At 35.1% G+C, this 21,268-nt stretch overlaps 1 protein-coding gene across 9 annotated transcripts in view; it reads right to left on the reverse strand.

The window, feature by feature from the left end:
• The window catches only part of HERC1 (HECT and RLD domain containing E3 ubiquitin protein ligase family member 1), a 187,733-nt gene that overhangs the window by 81,949 nt on the left and 84,516 nt on the right, over positions 1-21,268 (reverse strand). For 7 of the 9 annotated variants that reach the window (XM_037054083.1, XM_037054085.1, XM_037054084.1 and 4 more), the window contains 6 exons: positions 15,206-15,320; positions 14,997-15,117; positions 12,727-12,898; positions 9,837-10,176; positions 9,249-9,369; positions 4,762-4,813 (listed from right to left, as the gene is read on the reverse strand). In XM_037054083.1, the coding sequence (XP_036909978.1) occupies positions 4,762-4,813; positions 9,249-9,369; positions 9,837-10,176; positions 12,727-12,898; positions 14,997-15,117; positions 15,206-15,320 (921 nt within the window). The remainder of the gene's footprint in view (positions 1-4,761; positions 4,814-9,248; positions 9,370-9,836; positions 10,177-12,726; positions 12,899-14,996; positions 15,118-15,205; positions 15,321-21,268) is intronic. The other 2 variants (XM_037054088.1, XM_037054086.1) reach the window with 1 other exon arrangement.

Here is a 21,268-nt window from a genome sequence, read left to right on the forward strand (position 1 = left end):
AATGGAAGAAAATACAATAAAAAACTATGTTTAAAATGCCAAATATTCAGTTTTACTGAACATGAAATATAATCAATCTGAAAATTTTCCCAAATTATGTAGCTAAATATTTTTATGTAAACCAGAAAAGTATAAAAATCCAAAGAATAATGTCACAGCTGCATAATGTATTAAATTAGAGGTATTCAGAGAATAAAGTAGGGGTTAACGTAAAATAATCATTTTCCATTTTCTTAAGCATCCCATATTCAGAATTTAGATTTATTCCTAACTTACAAATGTAGGGGTTTTTTTTTTTTGGCACTTTTGCATTGTGCTTTTTTGTTCAATAATAAAATTTCAGAATAAAAAGTTCTGTTTCCATCACTTACAAACTACCTTTCAAAATGAAAATATATATATATATATGTAATGTTATTGTTAGAACCACAAAGTAAACAGATCTTAAAGATTATCTTGTCCAATTTTCTTGAAATTGAGAAATGTTCAAATTGATCTGCTAATTTACTAACATTAATTCCTGAAGTTGATGGGAGGTTGTCCTACTTTTTCTGTTATCAATCAACTCACAAGTCACTGACCCATGGACATTTCAATTGCCTGCCTGCACTAAAGGTTCAACTGTGAAGAATCTACAAATAGTACATTGCTCTAATATACTCCCAAATACACCATGGAATGGTTGGCCAATGCCCAAATTAAATCCTCTCTGCAATTTAAAGTTGAGGTCAGCAAACTTTTTCTATAAAGCGCCAGAAATATTTTAGATCTGTGGGTCATGAAAGTTTATGCTGCAAGACTTAACTGCTGTTGCAGAATGGAAGCAGCCACAGACAATACATAAACAAATGAGGGTAACTGTTCCAACAGTGTCATTTACAAAAAAAAAAAGATGGCAGTTTGCTGACTCCTAATTTAAAGGACAGAACTTATTAGTTATGTGGCCCATTATCCACAGTTTGCTGACTCCTAATTTAAAGGACAGAACTTATTAGGTATGTGATCCAAACAAAACTTTTCATGAACAAAATGTAAGAACAGAAAAGACACTTATCTGAAAGCATTAGAATAAAGCATTAGACTGACATCAAAAATACTCTGAAACACAAAAACTTACAGTATGAAAATGAGATGAAAGAACTCTAATTCTTTAAAAACATACAACAACATGGTTAAATTTGGTTTGTTCTATATTGTTTTATTTGAATACAGAAAATACTGTGTCTGAAAAGCATATCAAAAGCTTGTATGGAGTAATTGTGGCTAAGGCCAATTCTTACTTAATATTAATTGAGTCACCTATTATAAAAAGAAAATATAAAGTCCAACAAGAAATTTTTGAGATTGTTTACTTGTCCTTACAACTCTGGTTCTTAAATGGAATTTTCAAAATGAACATGGCAGAGCTGCAATACATACTTTATAAACCATAAAATATGTAGGCAAGCTAAAAGGAAAAAAAATTAAACATGCCATCATGTACTTGCTTGAAGCTCTTCTTTTTTCTGGGGCTCAACTGGCCAAAAAGGAGTAAATACACTACCACACAAGAATCAGAAGACAAAAGGAGAAATTTGATACAGAAGACAACGTTTACATTTGCTCCTCTTTATATAATTTACCTTGAAATGCAGATATAAATAGCACTTCACTCATACATGTTGTACCACAAACACACATGTTGACAGATGTTTTCAATATTATTTTAGCCATAAAACCCTAAAATTGTATATAAAGAACTACGGTGGAAAAAAAATCAAACCATACGGTATTTCAGCTAGTAAGATTCCTGATGTTGCTAATTAAATTGTTGCTTTGGCATCCCCACCATTTTCCTTCCACCAGTATCTATGGTATCAGCTTCAGCTTAATATGAAAACTAAAGTGAAATATCTGCAAAAAAGGGTATTATCTTTCAGTACATGAGAAACCCAGTTCTGCACAATCATAGAGAATCTTTTAAGTATTTGTCAAAGTACCAAAACACCAACATACTTAACAGGTTTTGTCAAAAATTTTGACAAGTTGTTACAAGATTTAAATATGTTTGAAGTGATGAGAACAATGCCTGGCATTTGGTAAACAGTTTATAAGTGTTTAATGAGCATAAATTTCATATTACCACTGAGATGCTAAGCAGAAATATGTTTCGCCTGACTCTTTCTAAAGTAATTAATCGCATTTTTGGTTTTAGAATTTAGCTTTGATACTTCTCAAGAGCTCACTACACTTTACCCCTTTCTACCATATTTGCTTCCTTGGACCAAGAGGTTGGACCAACTATGAAACATTAACTGGAGTGAGGGGAGAAGCAGCAATTTCATTTCAAATTCAAAGTACATTTTCATTGTTTAATCCAAAACTCTAGGATTCATGAAATTAAAAACTTTCTTGTCTACTTTGTCACCTATTCCTAAGAACAAAACCAGCAGCAAAATTTCCCCCAGGGAATATCAAAATGTAACGATTATTATAATAAATTGGTACCACATTAAGTAATATCATGAAAAGTTACTAAACTAGTTTACCTCCCTATTATAACTTCCTTAATGGGTAATTAAAAACAAAAACAACTTTCACACAAGGTCCTGTATGTGCTTTCCTGTCTTCAACAAAATAAAATTAAATTCCAACAAGTTAATAGGTTTTGGTACCACCTGGAGCTATCTGGAAAAGGTGGTTTATCCATAAACAAAATCTGGATTAATGGCTTAATTAATTTGTATTGATTTAGACCTAAAACTACAAGAAATTCACAACTACTTATAGGGTAATTGTATAAAAATTTCAACAGGTAGCAACTTGAGGATAGGAACTCTAAAATGTTAATTTCTCCTAAGTAATTTATATTCAAATTCTAGGTTATTTTTAATAACACTAGGTAACAAGAGTGGATTAATAATTCTGGATTATTCTTTATTTCTTTTCCTGATTTCAAGGCAAGATTTACTGCTTTACAAACCCAAATATAATAATTAGCCTTAATAGAAAAATGACATCAGATATATCCAGAATATGTTTAGCAATGAGATAGCTGCCAGTTCACACAAAACACAGTTTTAAGAGAAGTGGGGCATGAAAATAAACGATCTTACATTTGGTACACAAGAAATACTTGTTTGAATATTATTTTGCTTGAATTAAGCCCTTTAGTATTACTGAGATATAAAACTTTATAATTTGTCTTGGGCTCTACATTATTCTTAATACTTTCTGGTTTATTCCAAGGGATGACTTTGCCACATGCTGATATGGTTAATACAAAATGAATCTCAAACTTCTATTTTATAAGCATGATAAAGATTTAAGAGAAAAGAATGATTTTCGCCAATGGACTATCACCTATAAATATAATGGGAAGCTCTTAAACTGTAAGTTGGATCCCTTATGCTACTCACTAAGTTTGGAGTCATCTTTCAAGCAGCAATAGTACGTGTTCATTAATATAACTTAGAAATTCCAGCAACAATATTCAAATGAGTTAACCAAAATCAGGAAGGTAAATGTATTCCAGAAACTCAATTCCTAAATCACTGGTTAACTGACTATAGTTAACTAACTATAGTCAAGTTAACTATGGATAGTCAAGCTAACTATGGCATATGTACTGCCAATTTTCAAAGAATTAGGAAGTAAAATACATATTGTACATTATATACCATTCAATTTCTTTATCACAAATACTTTAAAATAAAATTTTTTTAGAAACCCAACAACACTAATATGTTATAGTCTCAAAAGACTGCAATAAAGCACCAGCTCTAGTTCTTATTCCTAATATTTTAGAAAAATCATTCATGTATTCTAATTATAATTTAAAGGATAAAATACTGCCATATTTTATTCTATAGAAGTACCAACATTTCTTCTAAGTTATAAGCACATAAATGAAAATCTCTGTGTGTGTTTCTTCCCCTCGTTCTGTTTTTTTCCATAGGAGGGGCCTTACATCCTGCCAAGGAAGCTATCGAGAGATGGGTTTCATTCTGAAATATAAAAGACTTAATGCCATGAGAAAAAATGTTGTTCCACACAGGCTTTTAGAAAATTGCCACTAATGGCAATTTTAAACATTTAATATTTTCAAAACCACAGTACAAATGAGTTTAATAAAAGTTCCAGTAAATAGAAAATGATACTTGGAGAATTTTTACTTATCCTTGGATTTATATTATTTAAAACCACTGTTCTTTCCACCCATTTGCACATATAACCAAGAGTTACTATTATTCACTAAGATAGTGCTTCTAACACATAAGGCTAACTCTTGATGACACTCTAAAACTATTCATCATGGGACATTTTTTTTAGATACCATAAATTCATCTCACATGCTTTATCTCATGAAGCAAAGAGGAAAACTAGAAACTTTGAATTTGGAAATGTGTATGTGTATATGGAAGGCAAATGGGGTAAAGAGTTCTTGCTGCAATACCACGTAAACCATCGCTACTATATCAGTAAAGTAAAACATGGCAAATTATGTACATACCCTCCCTCCAATTACAAAGCACTGCTTCTGGAGTCCCACCTTTTAATAAGTTAAAACACATGGCAAATAAGAAGCAGAGCTGATTATTAACTCCTAGGCATTCCTAAATTTTAAAAGGGTGTATATTTTAAAAACGATGTTCTCCCATTTAACTCTACTGATAAAATGTTTCTAAATGTTTTTGCAATTACTTTTCAGTGACAAATCTAAATACATCAGAAATAAAAACAACTATTTTAACCAGATATTTCATGTTTATTAATACTTACCTCTCTTTCTATGAGATGGTGCCAAATCCAGATCAACATTTCGTCTTCCACTCTATTAATATTAAAAATAATAAAATTTAGTTGTGAAAAGTATTTTAAAATTAGAATTACTGCAGTATTAATAAAAATATCCATAATTATAGCAATGCCCTATTTATTTACCAGTCAAGTCAGACTAACAACAAAAAGTTTCTAAGAACCCACTGAAAACAGCTATAAGAAAAAGCACAGGCACGTAACTCTCAGATGTTGAAACACAAAGTCAAGGTTCATTTAATTAACACTGTAATGCAGCAGACGTTTTTTTTGTTGTTGTTGTCACCTTTCCTTCTTTGGAATCTCTGTCTTTTACCTTCCAAACACATCTTACTAATACCCTCTAGATGCCTGAAGTCCCTATTGCAAAGTCCGGTTTTCCAAAATTCCTACTTGCTCTATCCTTACTTTCCCTTTTTTTTTTCAAAACTCCCACTAGCCTTTTTTACAGGAAGAGAATCTGATGAATCCACACTAACAGAAAAATAGTATGGTCCTAAGCCTTGTCATAGTATTTTTAAAGGTTTTAAAGTGTTTTTAAGAATCTTTAAATAAAGAAATCTCAAATTGCAATGGCAGACAGGTTAATCAAACAGTGAAGGATATCAGGAAGAACGAAAGTATATTTCTGTGTCTGTGTGGGGGGGTGGTTATGAGGGGCAGTGCAGTAACTGTCTACTCATCCGTACAACTAACCATGTACAAACCATAAATGGCTTAAATTTATGCACCACTGGAGATTATGGTCTCAACAATTTCAATTGAACTCTTTTTTAATTGTACAATTTAAAAAAATGGTGGCAAAGCAGGCTGCAAAAGTGACAAAACTTTTAGAAAAGTTTTTAGAAAATGTCGCAGAAAATCTTTATCTGGTCATATATACACGCATGTCTACACTGTAGACAAATACGCTTTGTCACACACACACACCCGCCCCCAGAAAAAATATGTTCTTAGGCCACTTGGTGTGGGACAAAATACAAAATAGCTATCACAAGAGCTGCTGAAGGCATCACTGTGTCATGCAATGAAACATTTTTATCACACAGTACCTTTGCTATAAGAGCTCGTGGAGAAAATTTATCTGACCTCTGAACTGCAAATACCTGTTTCCCTTGAAAACTGTTTTCTTTCCTAATCTTTTAGATACCACGAATCATGTAACTAACTCACTATGCTTTTCCTGTTTGGTGGCCCATCTCTAGCATAAAACATCACAGGATATGCAGATGTATGCAAATCTTTCCTCTTTGCCTTCTTTCAGCCCCAATTCACTCACTTAACTTATCCTTTTTTGAAGTATTTATTTTTGTACACCAAATCAAATTCTTTGTGAAGTGAAGGGGGTAGGAGTTAAACTTAGATTTAACTGAGTAGGTTTCTTCTCTGTTTACTATGACAGAGAAGTAGATAATGTATCACATAATACTCTGTATGAAAGAACAAAGATTTAGTATTAAACTGTTTAATTATCAGTTACTTTTTAAAAACATATTTTATTTATTTTTAGAGAGAGGGGACGGGAAGGAGAAAGAGTGGAAGAGAAACATCAATGTGTGGTTGCTTCTCGTGTGTCCCCTACTGGAGACCTGGCCTGCAACCCAGGCATGTGCCCTGACTGGGAATTAAACCGGTGACCTTTTGCTTCACAGGCCCCTGCTCAATCCACTGAGCTACACCAGCCAGGGCAAATATCAGTTTCTTTTAAAAAATCACTTCATTCACTAACAGTCCAAGTAAATGAAGGACTACTAGATGCTGAGGATAGTAACAGTACTAAACAACCTCAGAGAGAAGGATGATATATTTCAGCTGAAAAACCCCAACTGTCCCTGCTGCTTGTTCCTCTTTATGTGTACCAAGCAAGCCCTCTGAGGCCGAGTACCCAATCCAGGGTTTCCTTCATGCGTAACGGAATACACTCTGTCTAGTTCTTGACTTTTCTACCTTTTATGGCACTATCCTTCTAGATATTCCAAAAGGAAAGATAATCAAGAGTCAATTGTTTTTAAAAATGTGTTTATTAATCTTTTAAAAATTCTGCAGAAACTAAATGAACCTTGGAAATTAAATCTGGACTCAACCCACCTCTACTGATCTATCTATCCCATTATGTTTTGAAAACATAATTTTCAAAATGTTTGAAATTATATTACCAAACTTATTCTTCACAGCGCAGTTAAAGCAAGTATAAAAAGTAGTATCAGTGCCCACTTCAAAGATAAAGCAGCTAGGGCCTTGGCCGGGTAGCTCAGTTGGTTAGAGCATCATCCCGATACCCCGATTTGCCAAGGTTGCAGGTTGCATCCCCAATCAGGGTATATACAAGAAGCAACCAATGAATGCATAAATAACTGGAACAACAAACTGATGTCTCTCTCTCTAAAAATAAATCAATCAACAAAAGATAAAGAAGCTGGGACTCTGAAGGGTTTAAGTATCTTACCCTGTGTCAAAATAAACAGTGGGTCTTAAGCCTATTGTGACTCAATCAGTTTCATTGTTTCTAAAAAGTATGCCACTTTAACTACATCTATCCTCATCTTTTTACTTTAGTTGAAATGAATTATCAATTATGTTTTACGTATTGTAGAAAATATCAAGGACATTATTAAAAAACCCAAGGCCTTCTAAGAAGTCTATTGGAAAGGAATACCAATAATACATAAGTAAGTCTGATGTGTAACAAATTAGCGCTACTAACAAACTGCTATGGAAATGACAGTGAAAGTCAATGTTAGTACAGTAGTCTTGGGAAAGCTTTTTAGAACAATGGACATTTTAGTCAGTCCTTAAAAGAGAGAGATAACTTAATCAACAAAATCCAAGAAAAAGACATTTAAAGCAAACAAAGCTTGAGCCCAGGCTTAAGAGATATGTTTGGGGTCTGGCAGGGGGACAACTACAGCGAAAATACAGATTTTGGGAGCCAGGAGAAAACTGGCTCTAAAAGAAGGCAGCCAACATCTCCCAGAACCTTGGACTTCTGGGTAGGCAGGGCAATCACTGGGGTTTTAAATAGGAAGGGAGCATGATAAGCAGGTGTTCTGTTGTTCTTGTTGTCTCTATCTTTAAGAAATCTAGCTTTAGGAGTAGTCTCTAAAGAGAGAGACTGGAAAAAGCAGGAAGATGAGTTTGAAAACTACCAGTTCAGGCAAAGGTAACAAGGGCCTGCATTAAAAAGTTAAAAAGAAGGAATGGGCACAGAAATTTTACCAAAACAGATTAGACCATCATTCATTCATTCATTCATTCAAAAAATATACAGTGTCTACCTACTGTGTACCAGGCACCATAGGTGCTTGGGCTACAACAGTGAATAAAATGGTAAAAGCTCCTGTTATCAAAGAGCTTATATTCTACTGTAGGCTAACAAAAACTGATATAAATATAATAAGTAAATTATGTTAGGTGCTATGGGGGTTACAAAAGCAGAGCAAGGCAAGACATAGAAGGAGTGAATGAGTATGTGGAAGGGAGGGGAAACTGCAATTTTAAATAGAGTGGTCAGGGTAGGCCTCAACAAAAAAGTAATATCAAAATGAATATTTGAAGGGAGGAAGTTAGTCATGTAGACAACAGTATTCCAGTCAGAAGAAACAGCCAAGTAAAGGCCCTAAGGGGAAGTTGTGTGGTATGTTTACAGAAAAGCCAAGAGGTCAGTGTAGCAGGAGAGTCACCAAAGAGAGCAGCGGGAAGAGGAGATTGGAGAGGTGGTGTGACCAAGATGTGTGGTCTTATAAGCCACTGTGAGGGCTTAGGGTTCTACTCTGAGGAAAAGGAAAATCATGGAGCTTCTGAGTAGAGAAGGACATGATCTGTGTTAAAAATTATCACTGGGTTGGAAGACTAGATAATGAGACTGATCAGACTGGGAAAAAACAGACGGAGAAGAATCTCAGTAGACTGCAATACCAGGAACACAAACTGAGAGCACAAAGATACTAATAAAAAATAAAAGAAGGAAGAACAAACAAAAACATCATGAGACAATGAAACTCGTTTGAAGACACTGTTCAACTTTCCCTAAAGGAAGAATCTTTTATGCTTAAAAGCATCCTTTAAACATCTTTTGTTTATGTAGCCCTTGTATGAACCCAACCTACTAACATAGGGAGTATGAGAGAGGAAGATTGAAAGAAAGATGAGTTCATTTTTGGATAGGATAAGACTGGGGTAACCTGACATATTCAGATGGAATATCCATCAAGGACTCAGATATACCAATTTGCAGTTTAGAAAGAAGTTAGAGCTAAAGACAAAAATCTGAGAGTCACTAACAGATAAGTGAAAAATATTTATGTAATATAATTGTCTCATTTCTAATCTTAGAAGTTCTTTTTAAAACATCTTTATATTCTAAAACAAACATATATTACTTACCCTAATTAAAGCCTTATGTATCTATACCTTGAAAACAAAAATTCTTTACTGAATCTAGGAATACCTACCAGTGTGTAACCCTCTTCATCTGATTCAGGCTGAGACAAATCAGATTCACTCCTCGACTTGATCAGTCTATAATTTGGGCTTGCATGGACTAGCCGGCTCTCTGCAGTAAGACTTTCACTCCTGTCTCACATGCACAAAAAAAAGTTTTTCAGTTTGGGACTGTTTGTGAGCATAAAATTTAATGGAACTAGCATCATAGAGATAATACACACACACAGTGAGTAGTAATTATGCCTGTCAATGGGAAATCCTGATTCTTGTCAAAGCACAAAGCCCTTCTCAATTACATCAAAATAACTGGTATGCCGCTAAATTACAGAGACATGCAAATAACTTTCTATGTGTCACAACTACAGTTGTTTTCATGTATGAAAAATTATGTCTCCTTATTTAATCAGAAATTTATATTTCATGCTGAAGCAGTTTTACTCTTTACGTTACTTTTAATTCATCCTAGTCAATTTGCATTTCCTCCTTCACCTCTGTGCTAATTTCAGAAGAATACTTTAACTATGAGAATAAACCATTTCAATGCATAATGTAACAAAAGGAGAAGAGTAATGTGTTAAGAGTCTAGTCAGTCCCACCTGGTCATAAGTCCACTCCCTTCAGAGGCACTTGTTGAAGGTTGCTGCAACTGTCCTTCTTCCCTCCGCTTCTGAAGCTCATCAATCACAGGACTTACTCCTAATATTAAGAGGGCACACCGATGGATCACGGAGTTGCAGGCAGCTGTGTACACATCCTGACCCTCAGGAAGGTCTGTGCTGACCCTTCGCTCTTGCTGAGATTGAGGAGGTGGATCATCAGCTCGAGCCCCAGACCCTGCCCCACTGTTCATTCTATCTCGATCTCGGCTACGAGCTACTTCACGAGCTGAGAGGAAACACTGAAAGATTTCTGTAACATGCAACACAAAAACAAGGTCTTAACACATGGGGAGAGAAGAGCAAAGAAAATAACAATAAAAATAGTCAAAACATTTGGACCAAAACCTTACTGAAAGATGGAAAAATTATTTTTAGACATTAAATGCAGTATAGTACTAAGTTAAAATTACATAAAAAATACACATAAAATATCAAACTTTTCATGAAAATTACAATAGGAAATACTCGTGCCTTTATAGAATTTAGAGTGGATGATTCTATTTCTACTCTTATTGATAAGTTAAATCAGTGGTTTTCAAAGTGTGGTCTCAGACCAGCAGCATCAACATCATTTGGGAGCTTGTTAGAAACGGAAATTATCAGGCTCAACCCAGACCTTCTGAATCAGAACCTCTGGGAATGGGACCAGCAATCTGTGTTTTAATATGCCTTCCAGACAATTCTAAAGTCTACAAGAGTTTGAGAAGCACTGAGTTAGATAAAAATAAGAATCTATGTTCATGATGTTGGTATGAAAAATGCCAGGTTACAAAAGACAGACAAAATTTAAGTTGTACTACTCATAATGAAAAGGTCTCCTTCCCCTTCCAAATTCCATATAATACTATCACTACACTAGTTGTATCTTGAACACATTAAGTACAACCACTAAAAGTCTTTGCTGAAACAGAATATGGTTAAAACGTATGGCCAAAGCCCTGCTCAGGAAGCTCAGTTGGTTGAAGCATCATCCCACACACCAAAGTCTGTGGTTTTGATCTGTAGTCAGGGCACATACCAAGGTTGCGAGTTCAATCCCTGGTAGGGGTTGGTATGTGAGGCAACCCATAGATGTTTCTCTCTCTCTCTCTCTCTCTCTCCCCCCCGCCTCCTCTTGACCCCCTTCCTCTCCCTCTTAAAAATCAATAAATACATCATCCTCAGGTAATACTTCAATATATATGTATTTTCTCTTAAATATGTGTGTGTCTGTATGTAGCCAAACTGCCTCCAGAGTCAAATGGCATCACCGAGAATATCCTATCTGCAGCCAGCTCTTCCCAATTTATCAGTGTAAAAAGTCAGTGGGTGTAAGTGGGTGTACCAAGGTTCTGACGCAGTGGTAGATACTTCACAATAGGAAAGAAATATTTTGCTCAAATCTGAAGTAAAGAGAGTATTTTCAATGGGGAATCAAGGCAAAGAGTTGGTAAAACACTAGATTCTTGTGTTAACATGGAAATTTAAACTCTAAAAAGAAATCTGTATTTTATAGATTATGGCAATATTTTCATTATGCTGTTGAAAGTCCCTATTTCAATAAAAATCAAAGCGACAAATGCAGAGTCCAGAGCTAGAAATAAGTTAAAGTAATTAAGAGAATGGTCACTGGGATTTTGTGCAGACCTGGTTCTAATTCCAGCTGCTACTAATTGTGGCACTAGGCATACAGTTTTGTTCCTTAAACCTCAGTTTAACCATCTTAAGTACAGGACAATACTAGAACTCATCTTATAAAACTTTTCCAAGGATTATGAGTTAATCTATGTGAAGCATTTGACCCAGGGCCCAGCATATATTAGGGGTTCAAAAACGGAAGCTACAGATGATTATGATGCTTTCTGTTACTAGAATTGAGGGTTATACTTTGCTACTGTTTTTTTTACCCTTTGGAACTTTGCTTTCAGGAATCCCTAAGCTAAGTTTTAAGTTCAAGTGCAAAAAGTTTCCTCAGCCCAGGTTTTTCAATAGTTATTGTCCCTTCCCATCTCCATTTAGATCTTATCTGTCCCTCTTGTTTCAGCAGATTTTGGTCTTGTTTTGAGCCACTTCAAGATCTTTTTAGAAGTATCCAGAACACAAACTGCTAATAAAGTATCCAAATGATTGATATATACAGACAATACCAATATTAAACACATAGCTGACCACGTTTAGACCACAAAGTGAATATACACTTTAACTTGAAATAGCCAAATCACTCAAAAGATAACAGCAAATGGTTAAAAAGCTTTAATATTTCTCTTTAAGTATAAAAATAATTACCTTTAAAAACTATCTGTAGCCTCAGAATATAAAAGTATGAAAAGTGTTATTTACCCAGCCAATAGTATTCTATTGGCTATTCTATTCTTGCTCCCTTCTGACAATAGTGGTATAGTCAATGTGTGAAATTTATAATTTTAGAAGATCAACATATACAAGTAATTGGGCTCTCCTAGTAGTCATGGAAAGGGGGCTCTCTTCCTCACCACACAGAGGTTGGCCACACAATGGATAACTTGGAACCCCTGAGAGGACATACTTGGAAGAACCTTATCCAATAATTCATGGGCATCATTTCATGCATGAGATTCAGTGGAACCAATATGGGTTCCAAAAGCCTGCTTCCAGAGCTTTTTAGCCCCAAACATGAAATTCAACAACTTCAGAATGGAACTAGCACAGAGCTAAAATGTTAACTAATGTAAATCCAGATCACCAGTAGAATATCAGATTCTTCTAGAAAAATTGTAAAGACATTTTGTCTTTCTCTTTCTCCTCCACTCAGTTCCCCCACCAGAAACAACAGCACGGTGTATATCTGTAAAGTAAGGTGTATACTCACTGCCAGCTGTCATCACTTCATGTTCACGTTCCTCCTCCTCATCCTCTGGCTCTGGGTGCCCCTCCTCCCGGTCTCGCTCAGCCTGTTCCTCCATTTCAGCTTCTTCGTCAATGGTCCGGGTAAATGAATGCTCCTGAGGATCAATATCTGCAGAGTCCTGGTTTTCTGAGATCTTAAAGAAATGACCAGAGCCACATTAAACATAATTTGCAAAAATTTGAAAAACTTTGTTAAGACCTTGGCCTTTTTATCATGAAAAATACCACTAATATCAATAATAACATACGAACATTACTACAAAAAAAGACATACTGGAAAAACTGAAAAAATTAAGAATGTTTGTACACAAAATACATACAGAGACACCTATATACTTTCTTCCTCGGTATTTTTATTATAATGTCTTGTTATAAATTGGTATTCAAATTCCTACCCAGCTGTAAGCTACAGAGGTACAACTTAAAATGAGTTATGACACCAAGAATAAAAGGTACTTAAAGAATATGAATTTTTATTCTACTCATCTCCCTTAAGTTCTGTATACTATTACTCTCTATAAATGTTTAATAATTCTAATTTAAAACAGTATTTTTTTTTACTTTTTGGTGAGAACATTTAAATTCTACTCTTAGCAAATTTCAATTATACAAACAGTATTGATGTTAGTTTTTTTCTTTATTTTGTTTACCCCTGAAAAAAGACAAAAATTAGAAATTTAGTAAGAACAATGTTAGTTTTATTTTCCATGGTTATACTATCGGGCAGTCATTTAGAGGAAAAAGTCCTTACAACAGATGCTGAGAGAGTAACAAATATCCTAATAGTACTATATCATTCCCCCCATAAATCTCAGTATAAAGCAGAAGTAAAAAATTTTAATGATATCTTCAAATACATAAAAAAGTTATTTTGTAATTCATGGACAGTAAATAACAAGAATTTCACTGAGATGGGGACACTGAACAGTCAGTCTCACACAATACATAAAGTATTATCCCCATATATGTGAATTTCAAATATGAGCCTCAACAAAATGCCAAATTCACATATTTCATAGAATTTCAAGGTCACTAACAAATAGTCAAATCCACAAATATCAAATAAGGGCATGCTAAAGAATAATATAATAGAAATGTAGAGACAGAATTTGATTTTTAAAATCTAAAATCTGAATAATAGAGTGCAAAGCACCTACTGTATAAAGTTTCAAAGTAAGCATTTCTGAAGGTGCTGTATTATATAGGCTTACACTTCTAAGTACAGGATCATGTTATCAGGATTACCAAGCACTTTAGAAATCATCTCATTTTTGGTGCATGAATTACTGTATTCTGCTGTGTATAATGCGCGCCTACATTTTTGGTCCAAACTTTCAGGGAAAAAAAAATCTTCATTTTATTTTTTAATTCAATTTTTTAATTTCTTTATAGATACTTGTTTTTTTTTCATTACAAAGGAATTTTAGCATTTAGCTTTGAACAAATTATGGTATAAGAAATTTTATGTAACAAATAATTACAAAACACAAAAACAGATACAAGTGATTTCATGTATGACCCATGTATAATGAGCATCTTTATTTTCCCCTTAAAAATTTGGGCAAAAAAGTATGCATTATACATGGCAAAATATGGTACTTCTGGAACATCATTAATAAGAGCTTTTATTCTTTACCCCCAGTGGTAAAAAACTCTTAATACTAGGAGGCTTTTCCCCTTATGTTCAGCTAACAATGATTCTCCATTCAGTTGTTACCCTTTGGTCCTACCTGTGCTCTCTGGAACAGCAAGGAACAGATTTATTTCCTCTCAAACACAGAAGCTCTTTAAGTACTTTTAAGGCAGCTATCCTGTTACTCCCCATTTCTCTAGTTCTTATATAAGATGATTTTTGGACTTTTCACCAATCCAAGGTAGTTTATTGATATCCATCATAAATTATTAAATAGGATAATTCAAATGTGGTCTGACCAGCATAAAATAAAGGAGTCATATTTCATAAGATTTAGATAATTCATTTTGTTATTATCATTTATACGGCCTATGAATAAACTTTCTTAGCAGCCACATCACACTTGATTAATGTAGAGGTAAATAAACCCCAAAACTTTTGCTTGTCCAATTTTTTTCACTAGAAAAAGAACTGTTCCACATTTTACTGTACATGTGCAAAAGGCAAGGTACATTTCTTACTTGACATAAACCAATATGGAGCTATCTCTCACAGTTTGCAAAAAAAAAACATAGAAATTAACTGATTTCCAACTTTACCCATCTGTCTCGTGATGATGACCTGGTCTGAATGAGTTCAAGGCTCTTGCAAGCAAGTAAACGACTTCGAACTTTGTACACACAACGGTACACTTCTGATAAGCTTTTGCCAGGTTGATATCTAAACAAAGAACCAAAATAAAAAAGTTACCTAATTTCTAGCATCATGAGAACAAATATATATCTAAGGATAGTTTTAAGTTACTTGCCGGCTTTCTCCACATGCTTGACTAAGTAAATTTGTGTGTTTCAGAAGAGCTGCGAGAACAAATCTAGACACAGTGTCCAAGAGTGATTCATTGCTTAAAGTTGCACTGTCCCAATCTGAAAATAAAGGTGATGAATTGACATTTAAAAGGGTGCAGAAAACAGTTCAGAGGTCATTTTAACAGCCTTAAAGTAATCCAACAACCGAATGTGATTTTTCTTCACAGTTATTTAACAAATACATTACTAGATCCTACATACTGTTCTGTGTGCTAGTGAACAAAATTGAGTCCCTGATCTCACAGAGCTTATATTCTAATTGAGGAGAGCCAGGGAGACAATAAATAAATATTAATATGACAGATAAGTGCTATAGAGAAAAATAGAGCAGGATAAGAACAGAGAATATTGTACCATGTAGGGTTGCTAGTTTTTCATTGCATTTTTAGAGAGAGGAAGGGAGAGTGAAAGAGAGAGAGAGAGAAACATCAGTGTGAGAGAGAAACACCTATTAGCCTCTCTCATGCATGCCCCAACTGGGTGTCAAACCTGCAACCTGGGTATGTGTCCTGACTGGGAATGGAACCTGTGACCCTTTAGTCCCTGGGACAATGCTCCCTCAAACCGAGCCACACCAGCTAGGGCTGGGCTTGATATTTTATAGACTGATTTGGGAAGTTCTCTGATAAAGCTACAGTTGAACACAGATCTAGGTGAAGTATAGGAAAAAGCCATATAGAGACAATGTCCTCTCCAAAAAAACTAGGGTAGAGGCCCTGAGGTGGATTCATGGAGGCCAGTGTGGCTGGAACAAACTGTACTTGGACAAGAGTTGTAGGAGACATCAAAAAGCTGGCTATGGCTAGATCACGTAGGGCCTTGCAGGCCACTGCAAGTCCTCCAGGTTTTACTTTGAGGGAAAGGGCAACCACCACTAGAAGTCTTTGAACAGAAAGATGACATGATCTGATTTGTTTTACAAGACTCATTCTGACTGCTGAGTGGAGAACTTCCTATAGAAATAGCAACAGTAGAAGTAATTATTGCAGTAATTCAAGTGAGAAATCATGGTGGCTCAGATAAAAGTAGGAGCCACGAAGGTAATGAGAAGTGGCCAGATTCCATATGTATTTTGAGGGTAGAGTTGCAAGAATTTGCCAGATGTGAGAATATGTGGGCAGTCAAGGTTGACTACAAACGTATTCAAAATGTGGTTGGCATTTACTGAGACAGGAAAACCACAGAAAGAACACTTTGGGGGTATAGGAAGCTAGAATTGGGAGTCCAGTTTTGAATATTTTCTATTAGATATCCTAGTGGAGATACTGAGTAAACTAATCAAGTGTTTATATATCTGGTATTTGAAGCCATGAAAATAGGTATTGGTAATACATGTACACTGAAGTGGGTAAGAAAAAAAAAACATTTGAACAGAAATGAGCACATGCAATTGACAATCCAAATCACAGCATTAAATGATGAAACCAGTCAGGTGCTTTCTTTAACTCCATGTTAGCATAGCAGCACTACACTATAAATATGCAATACAGTCAGTAAATTCCAAATGCTGGTGGGATGCTTCCTATCTATTCCACTCCCAGAATGTCTGCTAGACAAACTATTAATTTGACAAATTTACTGTACCACTTAAAAGCAAAACAAAACAAGATACCCTTGGCAAATATTAAGTCCCAAGTTACCTTTATTTGTTCTAATCCCTGCTTAAAATTGCTCTCCCAAGAGATAAAATGTAATCTTGATTTTTCAGTCATTTCTGTATGCTTAGGTAAAAAATTAAGTTCAGATTTACCTATTTTACAGGTGAAAAACTGACAATATAAACATGCCAGATTTTAAGAAATTCTTAAAGCCCACAGAGAATCTTAAAATGATAGTTTATATAACATACAAAATTTTTCCACATTAGGTTTCTGAAAGATTATCTGTTCAGGGCCTGACTGCTTGCTATCCTGAGAACTGTGATGACTTCAAATCATACATGACCCCCCTTCAACCAAGCCAATAACTCAATTTAAAAACAAACTAAAGTAACACCCTTTGCTGTGTTTCAAATGTACAAGAATTATCCTCCTATGCAATTTTTAATTTTTATTTATTTTCCTTTCTATTGAATCTATTAGAGTGATACTGGTTAACAATATTACAATACAAGTATCAGGTGCACACTTCAACACATCATCTGTACACTGTACTGTTTTCACCACCCAAGTCACGTCCCGTCCATCACCATTTATCTCCCCCCACCCCCTCCCACCTCCCCCCACACTCCTCCCCACCTCCAACCACCACACTGTGGTTTGTATCCATGAGTTTTTCCTTTTTTTCCCTTTCTGCTCCACCCCCCTACCCACTCCACCCCACTGTCACTGCCAAGAGCTGTCAGCCTGCTCTCTACCTATGAACCTGCCTCTATTTTGCTTGTTTGTGCATTGTGTTCACTAGATTCCACATGAGTGAAATCATATGGTATCTGTCTTTCTCTGGCTTATTTCACTTAGCATAATGCTCTCCAGATCTGTTCATAATGTTGCAAAGAATAAGGTTTCCTTCTTACTTATGACTGAGTAGTATTCCATTGTGTAAATGTACCACAGTATCTTTTACCCGCTCATCTACTGGTGGGCACTTGGGACGCTTCCAAATCTTGGCTATTGTAAACAATGTGATATGAACACAGGAGTGTATATATTCTTTCAGTGTTTCAGGTTTCTTTGGATATAATGCCACTTTAAATGTGAATGGCTTGAAAGATCTAATCAAGAGACACAGAGTAGAGCCCTGACTAGGTAGCTCAGTTGGTGGGAATATTGTCCCAGTATGCCAAGGTTGCTGGTTCAGTCCTAAGTCAGGACAAATACAAGAAGCAACCAATTAGGTGCATAAATAAATGAAATAACAAATTAATGTTTCTCTCTCTAAAAATCAATAAAATAAAAAACAGAGAATAGCTGAATAGATAAGAAAACAAGACCCATATATATATAATACTGTTTACAAGAGACCCACCTCAGAAAGATACAAACTAAAAGTAATGAAAAATAAGGACTCTAGTATGAGACAAAGAAGGATACTACATAATGATAAAGGAGGTGATCCAATAAGGGGATATAATCCTTGTAAATATTTATGTACCCAACAAAGGAACACCTAATATAGAAAGCAAATCTTGATGGACATAGAAGGGAAAGATGGACAATAACAGAGTCATAGTGGAGGATTTTAACAACCCACTGACATCAAATGGATAGATCATCCAGAGAGAAAATCAACATGAAAATGACAGCCTTAAATGACACAGTGATCAGATTAATTTAATTGATACCTTCCAAGCATTTCACCTCAAACCATGAGAATATACAGACTTTTCAACTACACCTGGAACATGTTAAGACGCAACACAAGTCTCAAATTTAAGAAGACTAACATCATACCAAGTATTTTCTCTGACTATAATGGTATGAAACTAGATACGGATCACAAGGAAAAAAAAAAGGAAAATACACAAAGGCATGGAGGCTAAATAGCATGTAACCAAACAGCAAGTGAGTTAACAATGAGATCAAGGAAGAAATCAGAAGATACCTTGAAACAAATGAAAACGGGAAAACTGAAAATCTATGGGACACAGCAACAGCAGTCCTAAAAGGGAAATTCAAAGCACTGCGGTCTACTTCAAGAAACAAGAAAAATTTCAAAGAAACAATCTAACATTTAAAGGAACTAGAAAAAGAACAACAAAAAAGCCTAAAGTGAGTAGAAGAAAAGAAATAATAAAGGTCATAGCAGAAATAAATGAAATTGAGTCTAAAAAAAATACAAGCTCTGGCTGGATGGCTCAGTGGGTTAGAACTCTGTCCTGCACACCAAAAGGTTGTGAGTTTGATCACCAGTCAGGGCACATGTGGGAGGCAAATGATTGATGTTTCTCTCTCATATCAATGTTTCTCTCTCTCCCGCTACCCCCACAACCCACTTTTCCTCTCTTTCTACAGTAAAATCAGTAAAAATATCCCTGGGAGAAGACTTAAAAAAAGTAAAGACTTACTTAAAAAAATATAAGTGACCACCCCTGGCTGGTGTGGCCCAGTGGATTGAGCGCCAGCCTGTGAATCAAAGGGCTGCCAGTTTGATTCCATTCTAGGACACATGCCTGTGTTCTGGGCAAGGTCCTCAGTAGTAGGTGTGCCAGAGGCAACCACACAATGACGTTTCTCTCCTTCTCTTTCTCCCTCCCTTCCCCTCTCTAAATATAAATGAATAAAACCTTTAAATATATATATATACACATATACACACACATATACACACCCATACATATACATAAGCAATCAATGAAACCAAGAGCTGGTTCTTTAAAAAGATAAACAAGATCGACAAACCTTTTACCAGATTCATCAAGAAAAAAGAAAGAGAACCCAAGTAAAGAAAATTACTAGTGAAAGAGAAGTAACAACTGACACCACATAAATACAAAGGATTGTGAGAAAGTATTATGAACAACTATAAGTCAACAAATTAGGCAATCTGAACAAAATGAATAAATTTTCTAGAAACATACAATCTTCCAAAACTGAATCAGAAAGACTCAGAAAATCTGAAGAGACAACTACTAAGGAAATTGAAGCAGTGACCAAAAATTCCCAAAAAACAAAACTCCTAAACCAGATAGTGTCACAGGTGAATTTTACCAAACATTCAAAGAAAAAACACCTATCCTTCTCAAACTATTTCAAAAAATCCTAGAGGAGGGAAGACTTCCACGGTCATTTTACAAGGCCAGCATTATCCTAATTCCAAAACCACATAAAGATACTATAAATAAAGAAAACTATAGACCAATGTCACTGGTGAACACATATACTAAAATTCTCAACAAAGTATTAGCAAACAGGGCAAGCAATACATTAAAAAGATCATACACCATGATTAAGTGAGATTTTTATCTAGGGATACAAGGTGGTAAAATATCAGCAAATCAATAAATGTGATACCACATAAACAAATCAATAAATGTGATACCACATAAACAAAACAAAGGGTAAAAAAACCCACATGATACCACATCAGTAGATGTAGGAGAAAAAAAATGTCTTGGCTGGTGTGGCTCAGTGGATTGAGTGCCAGCCTGAAACCAAAGTGAGATTGCCAGTTAGATTCCCAGCCAAAGCACATGCCTGGGTTGCAGGCCAGGTCTCTAGTGGGGGGTGCATGAGACGCAATCACACAGTGATGTTTCTCTCCCTCTCTTTCTCCCTCCCTTCCCCTCTAAGAATAAATAAATAAAATCTTTTAAAAATAGAGGTAGAAAAAACATTTGATCAAATTCAGCACGATTTATGATAAAAACTCTCAGCAAAGTAGGATAAAGGGAACAAATCTCAATGTGGTAAGGGCCATATATGACAAACCCAATATCATATTCAATGGGCAAAAACTAAAAGGATGTCTCTTAAGATCAGGAACAAGACAAGCATGTCCCCTTTCACCATTCTTATTCAAAACAGTACTGAAGTCCTAGCCATAGCAATCAGACAAAAAAGAAGAAATAAAAGGCATCCAAATTGTAAAGGAAGGAGTAAAACTGTCACTATTTCCTGATGACATGATAGTGGATATAGAGAACCCTAACGATTCCACCAAAAAACTACTAGAACTGATAAATGAATTCAGTAAAGTAGCAGGAAACAAAATAAATACCAAAAAATCAATTGCATTTTTATACACCAATAATAACCTATCAGTAAGGGAAATTAAGAAAACAATCTCATTTATAATTTCATCTAAAAAAGTAGGAACAAGTTTAACCAAAGATGTAAAAGACCTGTACTAGGCAAATTGTAAGATACTGGAAGAAGGAACTGAAGAGGATACAAATAAGTGGATACATACATCTCCAGGCAATTTTTAAAGTAATGAGTTGTTTTTAAAGACCTTCATTAAAGTTTTGGTCATTTCATACCAAGCACTACAGAATTGTTTTCACTATTCAAGCATAAAGTCTAGGACACAGTGTCAAAACAATTCAGCAAATGGAGCCGTATTAT

Source organism: Sturnira hondurensis, unplaced genomic scaffold (genome assembly GCF_014824575.4).
Source record: "Sturnira hondurensis isolate 20B ecotype Veracruz unplaced genomic scaffold, ASM1482457v3 Scaffold0008196, whole genome shotgun sequence".
Lineage (NCBI taxonomy): Eukaryota > Metazoa > Chordata > Mammalia > Chiroptera > Phyllostomidae > Sturnira > Sturnira hondurensis.